The sequence below is a fragment of the Lithobates pipiens genome, unplaced genomic scaffold (genome assembly GCF_037356315.1).
Source record: "Lithobates pipiens isolate NorthernLeopardFrog02 unplaced genomic scaffold, aLitPip1_a1.2 Scaffold_1, whole genome shotgun sequence".
Classification (NCBI taxonomy): Eukaryota; Metazoa; Chordata; class Amphibia; order Anura; family Ranidae; genus Lithobates; species Lithobates pipiens.
Window position 1 is genome coordinate 28,866,120 of NW_027507685.1, and position 19,440 is coordinate 28,885,559.

At 40.7% G+C, this 19,440-nt stretch overlaps 1 protein-coding gene across 1 annotated transcript in view; it reads right to left on the bottom strand.

Moving 5' to 3' along the window:
- AFF2 (ALF transcription elongation factor 2) overlaps positions 1–19,440 on the bottom strand; it is a 763,943-nt gene that overhangs the window by 153,279 nt on the left and 591,224 nt on the right. Inside the window, exon 9 of the mRNA XM_077487656.1 lies at positions 4,584–4,624. Coding sequence (XP_077343782.1) covers positions 4,584–4,624 — 41 coding nt within the window. The remainder of the gene's footprint in view (positions 1–4,583; positions 4,625–19,440) is intronic.

Below are 19,440 nucleotides of genomic sequence, written 5' to 3' on the forward strand. Positions count from 1 at the left end.
TAATTACTGCTGGGTTTTTTATTTTTTACACAAAAAAGACCAACAATGTTGATAAAAAAATATTTTTTACTTTTTTTGCTGTCAGTAAATTTTGTAACCAAGTAATTTTTAACCTTCACTGATTACGCTGATGAGGTGGCACTGATGGGCACTGATAGGCTGAACTGGTGGGCATTGATGAGGTTGCACTTATAGGCACTGATGATGCGGCACTTATGGGCACCGATGAGGTGGCACTGATGAGGATGCACTAATATGCCGCACTTATGGGCACTGATAGGTGGCACTGATATGTAGCACTAATGAGCACTGATAGGCGGCACTGATGGGCACTGTTAGGTGGCACTGATAGGCAGCACTGGTGGACACTGATAGCTGGCATGGAAAGGCAGTACAGATGGGCATCGATGGGTGGCACTGCTGGGCAACACTGATGGGCAATGATCGACAGCAGTGATGGGCATTGATGGGCAGCACTGTTAGGCAGCACTAATTGTCAGTACTGACTGGCATCGCTAATGGGCACTGATTGCTTCCACTGGTGGGAACTGATTGCTGGAAATGGTGGGCAATAATGGACACTGATTGGTGACACTGTATTGCTATATTTTAATCAGGGCACTGATATCAGTGCCCTGATTATATTTCTAGAAGTCCCCCTGTATGGAGATGCTGCTGATCGGCTCTCCTCGCCACACACTGTCAGAGTGAGGGGAGGAGAGCCAATTACCGGCATTTCTGTGTTTACATGTGACTGGCTGTGATTGGACACAGCAGATCACATGGTTGAAGAGCCATGGATGCAGCTCTTTACAGAGATCGGGGTTGCGGCATGTCCTAGCAACATGGCACGGCCACGATCGCCGCGCAAGAGCAGCCATTTTGGAATGCCATCATATGACGGTGTCCCAGAGTGAGAGCCACACCGCCCCGCTGTCATTTGACAGTGGGCGGACACCAAGCAGTTAAAAAGGCAGTAACACACACAGAACTATATGGTGTTAAACTGGCAGTAAAGCACACACAACTATATGGCATTAAATTGGCAGTAACACACACAGAAGTAAATGGCATTAAACTTGCAGTAATTCACAAAACTATATGGTGTTAAACTGGCAGCAATGCACACACAGAACTATATGCCGTTAAATGCAGTAATGCACATAGAACTATATGGCGTTCAACTGGCAGTAACGCACACAAAACTATATGGTGTTACACTGGCAGTAACGCACAGACAACTATATGGCATTAAACTGGCAGTAACGCACACAAAATGATATGACTTTAAACTGGCAGTAATGCACACAGAACTATAAGGTGTTAAACTGGCAGTAATGCACACAAAACTATATGGAGTTAATCTCAAAGTAATGCACACAGGAATAAATGTCGTTAAACTGGCAGTAATGCAATCAAATAGACAGTGTTCAACTGTCACTACACTGACGCTATCTGAGCTGTCCCTACTCTAGCTATACACTAATGTCAAGATTACTCACACGGTCTCACTAATCTACATTGAAACTATCTGAGCTTTCCTCGCTCTACACTAATGTGTGTATGAATGACAGTCTCTGGCAGTAATGCACACAAAGCTATATGGGGTTAAACTGGCAGTAACACACACAGAACTATATGGCGTTAAACTGGCAGTAACGCACACAAAACTATATGGCGTTAAACTGAAAGTAATGCAAACAGAAGTAAATGACATTAAACTTGCAGTAACGCACAAAACTATATGGCAGTAAACTGGCAGCAATGCACACAGAACTATATGGCGTTAAACTGTCAGTAATGCACACAGAACTATATGGTGTTCAACTGGCAGTAACGCACACAAAACGATATGGTGTTAAACTGTCAGGAATGCACATAAAACTATATGGCATTAAACTGGCAGTAACGCACACAGAACTATATGACGTTAAACTGACAGTAACGCACACAAAATGATATGGCGTTAAACTGGTAGTAACGCACACAGAACTATAAGGTGTTAAACTGGCAGTAATGCACACAAAACGATATGGCATTAAGCTGGGACTAACGCACACAGGAGTAAATGGCGTTAAACTAGCAGTAATGCAATCAAATAGACGATGTTCAACCATCACTACACTGACACTATCTGAGCTGTCCCTACTCTAGTGCCGCGTATACACGATTGGACTTTCCGGCAGACTTGGTCCGGCAGACTGGAATCCGTCGGACAATTTGATCGTGTGTGGGCTCCAGCGGACTTTTTTTTCCTAGAAATAAAACATGTTTCAAATCAATCCGACGGACTCAAGTCCGACGGACTAAAAATCAGGTAAACCGTTCGCCTGTGTGCTGGTCAGATGGACCAAATACGACGCAAAGGAAGCTATTGGCTACTGGCTAGTGAACTTCTTTGTTTAGTCCTGTTTACGTCATCACGTTCAAAATGAACAGACTTTCGAATGGACTTAGTCCGGTCATGTGTGGCCAAGTCCGTTTCATTCAGAAAGTTTGTCGGACCTCCACCGAAAGTCTGTCAGGAAGACCGTCGGACCTAGTCTGTCAAAAAATCCAGTCGTGTGTGTATGCGGCATAACTATACATTAATGTCAAGATTACTGACATGGTCTCACTACACTACAGTGAAACGATCTGATCTGTCTCTACTCTAGCTGCACACTATGCAAAGCTGAATGATAATCCGCCTCACTACACTCACACTATACCTAGACTGACACTAAACTAATATTCAACACTGACAAATGAAGTCAAAAGCACACTGAAAATGTCTGCCATTGAAAGAATACTTTTATACTGTGGGGCGGGAAGTCATGATTGGATAAAGTCATGATGACAGTGTCCAATTATGACTCTGACAGTGTTCTTTACCCTGATTGGCTGAAGCTTTCACTGTTTCAGCCAATCATAGCTTTCAATGCACTGCTCAGTGCCGCAATGCATTGTGGTCAGTTTGGGGGGCCAAATAAACGGTCGAACGACCTGTTTGTTCGGCTGTTCACCAAACGTCTTAACAGCGAAAGTTCGGCCCGAACATATGCTTGGGCCAAATCGTTTGCCCATCCCTATTAGTGACATGATCAATTTAAACAGTCAGCAATTACAAAATACAAATGTCCTTGAGTTTGTGAGATTCAACTGAATAGCTATGTTTAACAAGATATTCTAATAACATGCAGTACAAGATTTCATTCAATATACAGAATGCAGGCGTTGACCGTACATTTCTTCAAGGTGACTTCTGAAGAACAATAGCTTTCATCAAGATTAAAAAAGGAGGTTACACCTTTTAAAATATCCTAAGGATGACCCATTTCCATATCTCAATAAAAATAAAATAAAATAAACACTATAAATAGAACCTAATATCTTCAAAAATGTGTGGTTATATAGGGTGGCAATCAGAGAGAATAAAGCTATATGTAAAATCATAAGAACTATATTAAAAAAGCAGTATTTGTTGATTGACATTGATACATTTTTAAAGCAAACTTGTAAATTTGTGTTTGCAGTGTAATGCCCTGTACACACGGTCGAAATTTCCGACAGAAAATGTGTGATCGGATTGTGTGGTGTCGGAAAATCCGATCGTGTGTGGGCTCCAACTGACTTTTTCCATCGGACAAAAGTTTGAGAGCAGGATCTAAAATTTTCCATCAACAAAATCCGATCTCTAAATTCCGATCGTGTGTATACAATTCTGACAGACAAAGTGCCACGCATGATCAGAATAAATTAAGAGACTACAGGTATTGGCTACTTGGCCCGTTTATAGTCCCGACGTACGCGTTGTACGTCGCCACGTTGTGAACGATCGGATTTTCCGAAAACTTTGTCCGACCTTGTGTATGCAAGACAAGTTTGGCACAAAATCCGTCAGAAAAAATCTGATGGATTTTGTTGTCGGAATGTCCGACCGTGTGTACGGGGCATTAAGCAACAGTTTTCCTTTAAGTCAACCCTTCCACAACAGCACATACATATGATAGCTCCTTCATAGTTCTGTTCAGCTGCCAGAAAAACTTTGTATATCCAGGTATGGAGGAGCATGTGAACCAATCCATGTGTTAGCGTGGGACCAATAACCAATGACCAGCACTGTCAAATGGGCAGAGATCATAGAACTGTGTGAGCTGCAGTATGCTTTGAGTGACCCACAACAAACACAAAGAGGCTTTACTTGCTACCGACAGTTGAACAGAGGTAGCAGAGAAGATAAGGAGGACCTGTTTCATATGGGCTTTGGCTTATATAAGTGCAGTGTGAACAGCAAGCTTTGACAAAGCAGTTTCAGAGCTTTCAGCATATTGTTCTTTTTCAAAAAAGGTTTTCAATAAAATTCTTGTTAAAAAAAGCTAATAAAAGTCAACATTTATAATCTCGTTAATGTACAAGTACCGGACTACCATACAGGTTTGTATCTAGCTATTACAGCAGCTGTAGAATTTCCCATAAAGGTGTTAGCTGAGATGGCCAATCAGATTGCTTACATCTGTGCAAAGAGGCAACATAGCTGAAAGCAGCAATATCCTGAATATACACATAAATGAATACAACACAGATACAAAATAACCACTTACTTCACTGGAACGCTTCTCTGCTGTTTTGTCTTTTCACTGGCCTATGAACAAACAAAAATATGGGGTTAATGTATTTTCTTACAATATATTTGCACTAAGATATCACACAAGTAGAAAGAGACTTTATTATGTTTAACTGATTTGCATTACAAAAAGCACAAGCTCATGACAAAGAAATTAGCACTCAAGTTTCTTATTGTAAATTAAAAATTTGATGGTTGTCTCTGGCCCGGGGGGGGGGGGGCACAGTGCTGGAACAGAAGATAATGAATCTCAGTATTGTAACCTCTAAGGCTGTTTTTTATTGGGTCAAATTTAATAAGTAAATATGCTTTCTCACTTGCCCTAGGTTTAATATGTTTACCTCTTGAAATAAATATTTTAGGATTAAATGGCTTGTTTTATTATAACTTAAAGTTCACAAATTTAGTACAGTTGCATGTTTAATATTTTATAACAAGTACTACAGGTGTACCAAAATCCATGGTGTTATTTTATGCAAATTCTAAATGTATAGTTTATAGTTATGATCTGGCCTGCCACTCTCCACCTGCACCACTCTAATGACCTCCAAATGCAAAGGGTAGCCCCACGGGTTACCAGGAAGGCATAACGCTTTGACTTTTCTTATGCCCTGTACACATGATAGGACTTTCTGACAAAAAAAATCCATGTTTTTTTTTCCGATGGATGTTGGCTCAAACTTGTCTTGCATACACACAATCACACAAATTTGGTCGGAAAAAATTTTGAGCGTCAAGAACGCGGTGACGTACAACACGTACGACGAGCCGAGAAAAATTAAGTTCAATAGCCAGTACTGCTCTTCTGCTTGATTCCGAGCATGCGTTGCATCGGAATTGTGTACACATGATCGGAATTTCCGACAAAGGATTTTGTTGTCGGAAAATTTAGTGTAATGGAAATTCCGATGGAAAATGTCCAATGGAGCCTACGCATGGCCAGAATTTCCAACAAAAAGCTTCCATCGAACATTTCCGTTGGAAAATCCAGCCGCGTGTACGCGCCATTAAAGTGCAGTGAACATGGGAAACCATGGACTGCTGTTATCCAACAAGAACTATATACAAAAAAGTGCAGTGCTAAAAACACAGTGAATAACAAAGAAGTGTAAATTTATAGAACTAAAAAAAGTGATAACAGGTGATATATAAAAAAAGAAAACTGTAGTGTAGTGTTCACAGATGTTGGGCGATTGGCAGTGTCAGATCAGGTGCAGCGCTGGGCACATGTGCTTAGTCTGGGGGGGGGGGACAGTGTGCTGATGGAGGGGGGAGCACAGCACAAGCTGCCCCCCTGATCATGTGACTGTATATGGCCCCAGAGATGGCATGCACTGACTGATAATCTCAACCAGTGATACAAAAATATCAGTGTTTTTGGAGACACTCATGATAGGCACAGACTGTGGAGATAGAACAGTTGGACTGTTTGACCATCTGTAGCACAGAGGTGAATAGCTTCTGGTAAGAAGCTGCAACATACTTTTTGGTCGGGGAGCACTGCACATTATCTTTTCAATTAGCCATTGTGGACTTTTCACCAGGTGTTTAACATCACAGAGCATGACAGAAATTCTCTTTTGTGTTTATGGTGGACTTTTTGAAAAACATATATTTTTGGATTACAGTTTTCCTTTTTCATATATCACCTGTTATCACTAATGATTTTTAGTTCTATAAATTTAAATTTCCTTGTTATTCACTGTGTTTTTAGTGCTGCAATTTTCTGTAAATATTTGTATTGGAGTTGTTGTATCTGGACTCATAGTGCTGGCAGCTCTTTGACATCACTCATTCTGAGCGCAGTGTTTTTTCTGTTTTATGTTTATCCAACAAGAACTGCATTTGACTTAAAGGCATACAGTTTAATAAATATATTTTAATGTGAGTGATCTATTGTATCCATATTCTAGAGAGCTCCTCATATGAGGGTTAAGTGGGTATGCTTTCTTACATTGTTGCCATACAACTTTCCTCTCTATATCATCTCTATTATTAATTGGATTAAAACATTCAATGCAATTTTAGGACTTGTGTCTGCTAGGGGGTGACGGGCAATTGGGAACAAGCCCTCAATTGCTAATGACTTTGGCTGCAGAGGCCATGGTCAGGGGTGTACACATGCCATGGCTGTGATGCTTTAATTCATGGATATGGCAGGAATTATACTACCTATCACTTTCAGCTGGCATAGAGCCCACTGAATGCAAACCATTTAAGTGAATAAAGCCAATCTGCACTTGGTGGTTTCATGCTAGAGCGACAATCGAAGGGTTAAAGCATGTGGTGAGAAAGCAATACCACACCTTCTCACTGCCTGTCAAATATGCTTTGAAGAGCTATCTAAAAAGGAATCACTCAGAAAGCAAAGCTTATGTGAATGAGCCCTTAAGCTTTCTGTATGTGAGAAACAGGAGATGCCTTCAGTAGGTGCGTTTGGTAAATCTGTTCGTAAATTACAAACATGGAGTTCCAGTTGTCTAGATAACTCACAAAGTCTATGTACAGTTGTATTGTTGCATATCTGTGCTAAGTCACACTAGTAAGCACAACTATATCAACAAGTAATTGCATAGATTACATATATTAACCTTACAATTTTCCCTTAAAGGGATTGTAAAGTAATTTTTATTTTTTTCTTAAAATAACAAACATGTTATACTTACCTCCACTGTGCAGCTCGTTTTGCACAGAGTGGCCCCCCGAACCTGCTCTTCTGGGGTCCCTCGGCAGCTGTTTCTGCTTCCTCCCGCAGGTACTTCTCACGTTCATGCGAGCTCCCTCGCATGGTGAGAAGCACCTGTGGGCACGCTCCCGTGATACAGCCGGCGGCTATAGCCGCTTGCTGTATCACACGGCCCCGCCCCCCGCCACGCCATTGTATGTGATTGACAGCAGCGCGAGCCAATGGCTGTGCTGCCTTCAATCCATCCACTCCAGCCAATCAGCGGCAAGGCTGAGTGGTGAAGAGGAAGTCGGGGGCGAGCGCAGGACTTTCGAGGGGTGAGGTAAGTAAAACAGGGGGGGCTGTGGCCACAGGCACTGTGAGATGTTTTTTCACCTTAATGCATAGAATGCATTAAGGTGAAAAAACATTTACCTTTACAACCCCTTTAAAGCTCAACTTCAGGGAAAGTAAAAAGCTTCCCTTGCAGTGAATCTGCCCCTGCACTGCAAGGTTTAAATGCTCATTTAGGTCCAGGGGACAAGAAAAGCAGCTTTACTTACGTGATTTTTCACTCCTACAGGAGTCGGTGCTTGCTTATGCGCCAACTGTGGACTGTCCCTCTGCGTCCTCACATCCAGTGCAGGGCTATGAACCCTACATTAGACTTGATCACATAAGAGGACCTGCAACTCCCAGAGAACAGAAGAGAAAAGGCTGTGGGGACCAGTCTTGCAGCGTAGATTATGTAGGTAAAATTGCTTTTCTTGTTCGCCTGGTCCTAAATCAGCATTTCAACCTTGCAGTACAGGGACAGCTACACTGCAGGGGAGATTTTTTATTTTGCCTGGCATTCCTTCCTAAGGTTCACACACTGTTTATCGCTGGGCGAGGAATGCTACAAAAAGTCGTCAAAATGCTTGCAACTCCGAATAATAAATGTTTATGTATTTAAAAACATGAATGAAGGATACCTTTTTAATTTTTCCAAATACATGAATGGATTCTTCAAGCTACAAAATGTATAAAATTATAAATGTGATTATTATATATGTAAGTAATATATATTCTTATGTATGAGATTGCTTAATTATGTGTAATGCTTTATAATAATTGAAAATAAAAACAGAATTGGAAAAAAAAGAAAGAAAACAAAATGTATTACAAAATTATTTCTCTTCTATTTTGCAAGTTACATGACAGCATCTTTCCCAAACATGCTTATTATTTAAATTTATATTTATGGTTCAGACTGTAATAATTTTTTTTATTGCATTTTAAAACTGTGAATAGGAAAAAAGCTACGTCGGTATGAATGCCCTTAGTTTTATAGTTTATTGGCACTTGAATGCAAAGTAATTTTCTTCTAAAGTACTTAAAAGCAGAGACTGACAATGTTAAAGCACTAAACTGTATAAACGACTTTGTGGAAATGACTGGTGGTCTGTACAGCTCTTGTTGAAATGTGTCAAAAATTACCACTATAATTAGCATAGTGATTCCTTCTTTATGACAAGGGATCATGTCACTGTAAATGAACAGCAGAGGTAAAATGTTAAAAAAAAAAAAAAACTATATTCCTTTCAAGATGGGATTGGGAAATGTGACAACAGCAACCTACAGTGCTATTATCTGTGCACAGCCAACCATGTAGAAGAATATGACTAGTATCAAGACACCGCAGAGCTTCAAATGTGACATTCTCTGGGTCTAAAATATTTTTGGCTAGTCTTATATTCTATCATGTGCCAATTTTATTGTGCTGATTTTTTATTTTTTTATACGCTGCAAAGAAGTTTTAGCGTGAGAAGGTATTACAGCCAGATAGCATAACTTCACTGTTCTGATGTTTAACCCAGGAAAATGTGGCAAATATTGACTGTACAATAAAGCTTTTTAAATGTTTATTGTTTGTTTGTTTTTAAAACTACGCCCCCCACTAATACCTTAGAACAAAAAAAAGCTTTCTGTCACACTTATACCAGCCTTCATGCTCTTCAGCAATTGTGGCATTTTTAGAGGGGGCTCATACAAAGGGGTTTCTTCTCATAGGACATCAGTGCTTATGCTAATGATACTTTGGCTCCATAGCATCCCCAGAGCCCGGGAAAGTCTGATATCATGGGGCAATTAGGTGTCTATAGGGAGAGCAGAAGAGTGCTAGCCCTTTGTGGTGAACAAGTTATAAGATCCTGTTCACTGGTGAATACAAGCAAGGTATTAAAAAACGTAAACATATTTAAAACCTTAAAGCGGGAGTCCACCGTTTTTTGTTTTTTTTAAAAGCCAGCAGCTACAAATACTGCAGCTGCTGACTTTTAAAATAATGACACTTACCCGCCCAGCGCGCCCCGCGATGTCGGCACCCGAAGCCGATCTCTCGATCGTCTCTCGGGTGCTGCCGCCGCCATCTTGGGTATGGGAATCAGGAAGTGGAGCCTTGCGGCTTCATTTCCCGGTTCCCTACTGCGCATGCGCGAGTCGCACTGTGCAATAAGGATGGTCCCCGCTGTCTCTGGGATCCGTGTGTTTCCCAGCAGACAGCGGGGGACCTTCGGAAAGGGGCGTAATCTACGCCCCTTTCCGCAGATAGCTATGCCGGAAGTGGGTGCAGATACTTGTACTGTACAGGTATCTGCACCCCCTCACCCCTGAAAGGTGCCAATTGTGGCGCCGGAGGGGGGGGGGGGGTTCCAATGAGCAGAAGTTCCACTTTAGGGTGGACCTCCGCTTTAAAAGAGAAGTATTGGCAAGGCTTTTCTGGCTACTCTTCTCTTCTGTGTCACAGTAGTGCACTTATATCTGCCAGTCCAGGCTCTGTTGGGATTCTGACCTTAAGGTCAGGATCTACCCAGATGCCCGACCAGCAGTTGGCTCAGCCTCTAAAGCATGCTGCTGAGAGCCTGAGCAAGCCACTCATGCCCGCCCGCTCCACAGCCCGGTGCTCCAGTAAGCGCAGGAGTGGCAGAGCAGAGAGCTGATGACTGACAGTCACTGCTCTCTGTTCAGTAAAGACTGAGAACTGAGGAGTCAGTGGTCATGTTATCACTCAGTTCTTAATTTTAGAGGTAGCAGGGGACAGCTGCAGCATGGGATTGCTGCTGCCATATACAGTAGGTAAGAATGCTTGTTTGGTATTTTTTGCTATCCCACACTTCTCCTTTAAAAACATAAAATGAAGGTACCTATACTCACTTTCATGTAGCTAATAAGCCCCAGTATCTTTTGACACTTCCTTATAGTGTTGACCTCTCCTATCCTGCACCTTCCATTTGGCTAATAAGGGCACCCATTATAGTGACAGACCAGTTGGAAATTAAGTGTTGCTGGTCTAGCCTTTAACACTATCAGGTAGTGTCAAACCTTAATAGAATGGCATATTTGATTGTCACAGGTACACATCAAGACTGCCAAAACCTTCCAGTCTGTATTAATGTTGCCAGTTCAGCATACAAAGTTTACTATTTCAATCTCCTTTCTATAGCATCAAATTTGTTTGACGATGTTTTGTAATATGAAAAGTCAGTAACAGAGGCAAGAATTTTGTAAGTGCAGATGAAAAACTTATGACTGTGTAATAAAACTGTATTTGGGTTTTATACTACTGAATTTAATACAAACTCACAAAATAGAGTTGGAAGACTCTGGTTTGCAGGTAACAGTTACAGAAAGTAGTTTGAGACTTTGTTTTATCTAAAACACCTTCTGTGAGAAGGTGTACATGCTAATGATTAGTAAAGCTACCACTAGTAGAGGCTCAATGGTTGATGAGTCTCACAATTGCATTAGGAGCCCCTAGCCACATTCGATATACACAAGATGGAAATCCAGTACACATGTACGTAAATATGTTAGCAATATTTTAAGGCCTCATTTCAATTATAAAAGTAGTGGATCACAGTTAAAAAATCTAGTTGAAAATACTAGAAAATGTCATTAAAAAAAAATTAAAAATCTGCTTGTGTGTACGGGGCATCACACATACCAAAAAGAAGAGTTATCAGCATTCTCACTGCTGATAACCTTCTCCCTCCCTGATATACCTCACATGATACATGATCCAAGGAGGTGCCCTGCTTCTCAAAAAGGGGTAATGCAGAGCATCCTCTTGTTGTTGTCTCTTGGCTCAGGCAAAGGAAATACTTTGGTAACACCTGTGATGATGTCCTATGCAATAGTTAATTTACATATGCAACTTCTGAACTTATAAGTAGCCTTGTACAGACACAAAGCTGTGTTTATTATGGATTTTCAAAAATCCAAAGAATGTAAAACAGAAGGCTTGGGAAGGTTCTGACGCATCTTGTTGTAGCTAGAGTCTCTACCAGTATACTGTGAGTGTCAGACAGTGGCAGTGTGATTTAGGTAGGATAAAAAAAAAAGGCAAAATGCACACTATTTTTTCTGGGCTGTACATACAACTACCATACACATACACTATATTACCAAAAGTATTGGGACACCTGCCTTTACACACATAAACTTTAATGGCATCCCAGTACGTAAGGTTCAATATTGAATTGGCCCACCCTTTGCAACTATAACAGCTACAACTCTTCTGGCAAGGCTCTCCACAAGGTTTAGGAGTGTGACTATGGGAATGTGCACTGGTGCGCAGTCATGTTGGAACAGGAAGGGGCCAACCCTAAACTGTTCCCACAAAGTTGGGAGCATGAAATTGTCTAAAATGTCTTGGTATGATGACGCCTTAAGAGTTCCCTTCACTGGAACTAAGGGGCTAAGGGGCTAAGGGGCTAAAAGAATAGTTGAAGCTGTTATAGCTGCAAAGGGTGGGCCAACTCAATACTGAACCCTACAGACTAAGACCGGGATGCCATTAAAGTTCATGTGCGAGTAAAGCAGTGGCGGCTGGTGCTCAAAATTTTTGGGTGGCACAAACAAACTGAAAAAAAAAGAAAAAAAATCAATTGCAGCCACTGTGCCATCAAACGCAGCCACTGTGCCATCAAACGCAGTCACTGTGCCCATCAAATGATGGCACTGTGCCCAATTGTAGCCACTGTGAACATCAATTGCAGCCACTGTGCCCTTTAAAGACTGCATTTAAAGACTTTAACGCAGCATTCTTTATTTGCCTGGAATTGTGTTTAAATGTAATATAATTCAGGGATGAATTTTAGCAGAAGCAGCCACCTGTAAGGGATGGGATACACAACATTACTCACACCTAATATGTTTGATGATGTAACTAAAAAATGTATTAAACTTCAGCTTTGAATACCATGACACCTATAATATCTAATAGATAAAAAACAAATTTTACGTGGGCTTAATTGCAACTCATTTCAGACAATCATTTGTACAAGTGAGGGAAAGGCATTGCAGAATTTTTTGTTACAGTATTTATCGGCGTATAACATGCACTTTTCCCCCCTGAAAATCAAGGGGAAATTGTGTGTGCATGTTATACACCGATCCCTGCTACTCGGAGGGGATGAGCGCCGCTGGGTGACACAGAGCCGCAATGTCCTGTGTATGTGGCGCTGTCACACACAGTGTATCTGGCATTGGACCACTGCTCTGTGCATCATTTTAACTGTGAGTGACTGAGCGCCGGATACACAGGAGATAGCAGATCTGTGTCATCCAGCACTGGCGCAGCTGCAATAATCTGCAAATACAAGACTGCAGATGTATACCATAGAGGCTGCAATCATGGGCATGTTAGAGGCTGCAATCATGGGCATGTTAGAAGCAGCTGCAATCATGAGCATGTTAGAGGCTGCAATCATGGGCATGTTAGAAGCTGCAACCATGGGCATGTTAGAAGCTGCAATTATGGGCATGTTAGAGGCTGCAATCATGGGCATGTTAGAGGCTGCAATCATGGGCATGTTAGAAGCTGCAATCATGGGCATGTTAGAGGCTGCAATCATGGGCATGTTAGAGGCTGCAAATGGGTGCCAAACAGGCTGCAATAATGGGCATATTAGAGGCTGAAAATGGGCATAGATCAGGCTGCATTGATGGGCACTGATGAGGCTGCAGAGCATTGACCCTTATTTTAAAATTGAAGGTTTCTCTTCTGAAACTTCCTCTTAAAGTTAAGGTGCGTGTTATATGCCAGTGTGTGTTATATGCCGATAAATACGGTATATGAAAGACAGCACTCCTGTCATTAATATAGATGTGTACAGTATATTTGAATGGCAGGAATTTATCCTAACTGACAGGGCATTTTTTTTCCAGTACAGCTATCAGAGCACAGCAGGAGAAAGGTAAACAGAAAAAAAAGATATATTTGCAAACCTGCTTGATTTATAAGTGCATATATTAAAGGAGATAAGGCATTTTAAACTTGCATTTTTTGTTCTGTTGGGTGTCATTGGGTCACTAACCTCATTACGATCCTTGGCTGGTCTTGTAAGGGCCCTGTCATTTTTCACATGACAAAAACCAGATTTGTAGGTTTTAATTTACATCAGTAGAAAGAAACAATTACTGATAGTACCTGTGAACTGTAGTTCAGCAATATCAAAAGAATCTGCTCTTCGAAAGCCCATTCTAGTCCCTGACTCTAGACACAAAAGCTAAAGATGTACAGAAAGCACTCCATCTAGAGGAGTATTAATATTTGCTAAGGCAAGGAAAGGCCAAGTTATGGCCAAATGTTCAGATCAATTTCCCCCTTGTGAAACTGTTGAGAAAACAAACACCAAATCATCCAAATGAGTAAATTTCTGGGCCCCAGTGCTTGCCTTAGACATAGAGGCCAGATCCAGTTTATGTTGAACCCATTGATCTGTGTACAGTCCATTTATCATTCATGAAAAGAGCCAGTGATCTTCACAGTATATTAGAAGAAACAACTGAGATCATCTGTCAACGGCCCTCTTATTTCTGTTTCCCTCTCCACAGGGACTGCATCTCCTTCGATTCTTCTTGAATTAAAATGTTGCTAAGCAACACAGCTGGGGGCACTGATGGCAGAATAGCTTCAATCTATCAAACTGTTTAAGCAGCTGGAGTTTTCAGTAGTGATTTTTTTCTCCCCTTGAACAATAACGCATAATTATGGAACACAAGCCATGCTCAAATACCCCTGAATATCACATATGTTTAATGTAAAGCGGGACAAAACCCTTTTCTCATGCAAATCTGAGGTGCAATCCACTATAAGCTAGCTGGACTCTCCCCAATGGCTTATCTGGTGCTGTCATTTTCCCAAAATGATAACACGCCACAAAGCATTATGGGATTCGCTTGTGCTGAGCCATTTGGATACAAATTCTAGTTTATTATTTTGTTTATTTCTTTTATCTTTGTGTTTTCAATGCCATTCTCTCTGTTACTAAAAAGTTTGGCAGAAATTAGATTTAGAAAAAAAAAGATTTGCTTCAGAGATCAATTTCAGAGAATATATTCATATAATATATGTAGGCAAAACCTAATTTTTGTGATTAAATCAGATGAAACCAGTTTATAAGTTACAGATTGGATTATGCTTCCATTGCTTCAATTGTATTGTTAAAACCTTTACAAACCATCTAATGTGTAACTAAACTGAAAAGCTGACAATGCAATGATTTTATTGAGATAGCTTTCGCTGTTATTAATCAGCATATAAATTGGCAGAGTTCATTTATAATAGAAAGTACACCTGTACTTAAAGTGGAAGTAAACCCATTAAATTAACAGTTTAAAAAAACTGTTACATTCCCGGCATGCCAGAAATGTAACTGTCACATTGGTTGTGCTCTCAACCAAACTGTTAAAACATCCAATGGCTGGTGTCATAACTGATCACATGTGCAACAACATGGCAATTTAAGATTAAACAGAGGTCAAGATGGCAGCTTCCTTGGCTGAAAACAATAGGAGGGTTTACTTCCACTTTAAGAAAACCCACACAAATGCACTTCCCTGCCATACACTCCAGTTTGTTGATCTAATCAGTGCAAAGATCTGTGCAAGAATCATTTAACCATAAAAGCTAAAGCTGGCCATAGATGGATAATTTTTTTGATAAGCCAACCAAATGGATTCCCCATCCACACAATCCAGGTGGATGGGTGAATCCTCCCCCCTGCACTATTGCATTCTGACAGTGGGACTCCACCGCTGTCAGAATACACCATCAGCGCTGCAGCTCTGATGGAACAAGAATTATCCAACATTCCCATTCGAGAGAAGCCGATCGTTAGATTAACTTCTCTCTAGCAGGAACAGCCATAGATGGATCGAAATTTGGCCAGTCCCTGTTGCGCTTACCAAACCATAGCTCCGTGTCTGAATGGACACACAGAGCTGCTACTTGGCTAGGGTGCCCCTATAGCAAGGGTGACCCTGCTTGCTGTGGGGGCACTCAGCAGGAGGGAGGGGCCAGGAGCTCTGGCGAGGGACCTGACAAGAGGAGGATCAGGGCTGCTCTGTGCAAAACCCCTTCACAGAGCAGGTAAACATGTTTGTTACTTTTAAGGAAAAAAAAAGAGACTTTAATTTCACCCTAAATTAAGCTATACTCTACCTAGATATATAATAAACCGCACCCCAGGGACCTAGTTGCTATATGCAGACATTCACAGGTTGCATCAAAATCACAATAAAATAAGGTTTATTTATTGAGGTATCACAATGGCTATTTGCAAAGGGCAGAAACAGATGTCAAATAAAGTTTTAAGCTGAACTATGGGCAAAAAAAACCTTTCATTTATATATATACCTCAATAGCCCCAAATGATATACCGTAAGATCCAGGGTTTGTAAATGCCTTACAAACCCTGATATTACCTGGTAGTAGTCGTGACATAATCACTGTGCTGTACATAGCATGTGCAGACAGCAGAGCCCTGGGAGGGGCCCAAAAGCTACACTCACTAGAGGCTCCCTGCAGAAAACTACAGGGAGGATGGAGACAAGATCAGCTACACTGTACTAGGAATGAGAAAAGCAGTGTGCGGTCTTTATTACAGGAAGTTTCTGAACAGAGACACATTTTCACACTGGATTACTGCACAGACCTGGAAGAAATATACAGGAACACCAGGGTTAAGGTAAAAACATACTGTAAATACCAGTGTCTGATGAAGAAAATGCATTTGAATGCCACATTATCTCCATTATTCACTGAGGTAAGTCCTCATCGTATCCCAATTGCCATAGGGCCTTCTAGGGCACAAGCTTCAGATTCAAAGTGCTTCACTTTAAAGACCATGATTTGATCCTTTGTGAAACTCGCTTACAGGGAGATTTAGTCTATGGCAACACAAAACTCCTCATCTTCTCTAACTACTCTGTGGAAACCCAAAAACTGCAGAAATTATTTAATGCTATCTATGCAAAACTGAAGGAGAAAAGGATCCAATACAATATGCTCTTCCCTGCAAAACTACTCATTCATTGAGACGGTTTGCTTCTTTACCTCACCTGGGGATGCTGCGGCCTGGATAGACACTTCATGCAAATAATGTTGTTCTAGTTATCCTTTACCTGAGGTATTGCCTCATGGTGTAGATACTTGACTCTTTGGAGGCCTGCATGACTTTTGCATACCGCTGGCTACCTAGCATTACAGTTGAATATTAACATGCTACATCTGTGTCTCCATACCTTCAGTGTCCTTATCTTCTCCTGACAGACTGCAGCACCGATCAAATATTGATTTTGAGTGACTTTAAAGCCCCATACACACTATCAGATTTTCTGCTGATTTTTTCCTTCAGATTTACCAAAGCCATGTAGTAGAAGGGCCTGCCTGATTGCACACACATTGAAAATCCTAAGATTTTACCTCATATTATATGGTTTTGGTAAATATGAAGGAAAAAATCATCAGAAAATCTGATAGTGTGTATGGGGCTTAATAGTGTTCCTGACTATGGCATGAGCAGAATTGGGCTGAATGGTATATCCCACTCTGATCTTATGGCTTGGGCTGAAGTGTCCCACCTCACTAATCTTTTGGGATGGTGAACTCCTTATAAGCGGATATTTACCTGCCACTCAGCCACCCATAAAACATTCTCCCACATTTACTTGGTGTTTGCAGGTGGTGTTGCCCTGCCCAAGGTCTAGGAAATCACCATTTTGCCATGGGGCATATTGGACCATGCCCCTAACATTTTGTCATTGGTTACGTCCAGGAACCATCTGCTGAGTTATAGAGATTGTTCAGAATTTGGTTGGCTGAGCCAAGGGTTGACATGTGATACAGACAAGATATGTCTGAATACCATGTCCTTAATGGCCATAAAGGTGCTCTTGCTGCCACCTTTTGATGCTTTTAAAACTTTTACAATGGGACGCTTCCAATCCAGTGTGAGAGGGTTCAGAAAAGACATAACAGCCAAACTTAGCAGAGCGGTGTGTAGGGTGATATCTTTAGAACTTGCCTATACACAGACTCAGGACCCCTCTACCTCTTCATCCCTACAGATAATCCTTAATGAGGTAATGGTCCTTCATACCTCTACAAATAACACATAATTGCTTATTCAGCCCCAAATCATTTTTGTATGGGGGGAAAGAATGGGAGGTTGCAGGTATGACTGGCTAAGGAACACGATGCCTCTCACGATTCCTATGAATTTGTCCACTGACAGTGAAGTCATCACGAATCCCCATATGATTAATGGGAGTTTTTCTACTTTTTATTGACTGTCTCTGTATGCTCTACTTGGCCCTACAGCCAAGGTACAGACTCACCACTCACTATTCTCTCCCTTTCCTCTGTCCAGGAAAGGGATTGGACCAAGGCTGCCCCCTTTCCTCAGACCTGTTTGCTCTCACCCTGAAGCCTCTGGCTATTCAACTTCATGCTGCAGACTCGATGACTGAGTTTGAGGTGGGTGGGACTGAAGACAAATTGTATGCCAATGATACCCTCCTATATTTTGGAGACACGTCTAGCTCACTTAGGACCGTTTTGCAAATAATTAACAAGTTTAGCACCATCTCTGGAATTAAAGTTAATTTGAAGAAATCTCTGATTTTCTCATTCAGTCTTTGGAATCCCACACCAACTACAAATATCCTACTGTGCTGGGTGGATGGATTTAAATATCTTGGAATACAAGTGGGTAACTCCCTAACGACTCCTCCCTTACTGATGAAACCTTATTTGTTTCCATGGGTTATCCCACTTTGTAAATAGTAAATGTACCTGTGCTATCCTTATTAAAATAAGGTTCTACGCGTATTGGCTACCTAGAAAATGATGCTCTCAAGAAGAAAGGAGAAGAAGGTCTCTCAAATAGACAGTTAATAAAAAAGCTCTTGCATCAAAAAACAAAACAAAAAAAAAACAATAAATAGAAAATGGTTATTGAAAGTAGACCTGTCAGAAGTCTGGCCAAATCAAACTGAGCATATAATACAAAGTATATAAGCAGAGCTTAACTTCAGTAAAAAATATAATCTCAGCACATAAAAAAACAGAGATATAGGCAGTGAAAATATATGCAAGCACGGCTTTGCATATATCTCTGATTCTATTGACCATGTTTACATGCTATTTTATAGAAGGTTACATCAGTTTTTGCATTTTTGCATCATATACTCAGTTTATCTTTTATAAAGAAGTTATAGTTGTTTTTTTGGTGTATTTTTATTTTGAATGTTTACATGTTTATAAACTATCACCATTTTACAAATAAACAATGTATACAGTTTGCTTCCTTTGTTAGCAGAGGATACTTGGCTTTCTAAAAAGAAAGCCCAGTACTACCTGCTCACTTTTGACTGCTTCTTACTAAAAATTCCTATACGTTTTTTTAGCTAGGAGAGGGACATGGTGTGCATCCTCTGACCCCTTCAGCTGTTTATGTTTGAATAGACCTGAGCAGAAGAAGGTTACGTTACAAACTATTTGGGCTATTCTCAGCATCATAATAAATGCCTCTACAGAAGTGGTAGAGAACTGCTACAAGTATACCACTTGCTGTGTGAAATATTAAATATTAATGTGCAATGTTTCTTATTTCCCAGACTGAAAAGAAATCCTATCTTTCTCTTTCTCTTTTTCGCTATTTTTGCTCTGGCGGGATTAACAGGTATTTTTTCTGTGCTTGTGGCATTTTCAAAACATGAGGAAATGTGCATGGAAATATGTTTATTTTTTTTGCCCATGCATACATTTTAAAATACAGATGCATATTCAGATAATTATTGAAAGGGAACAATACACATGTAGGGCATTACAAATAAATGC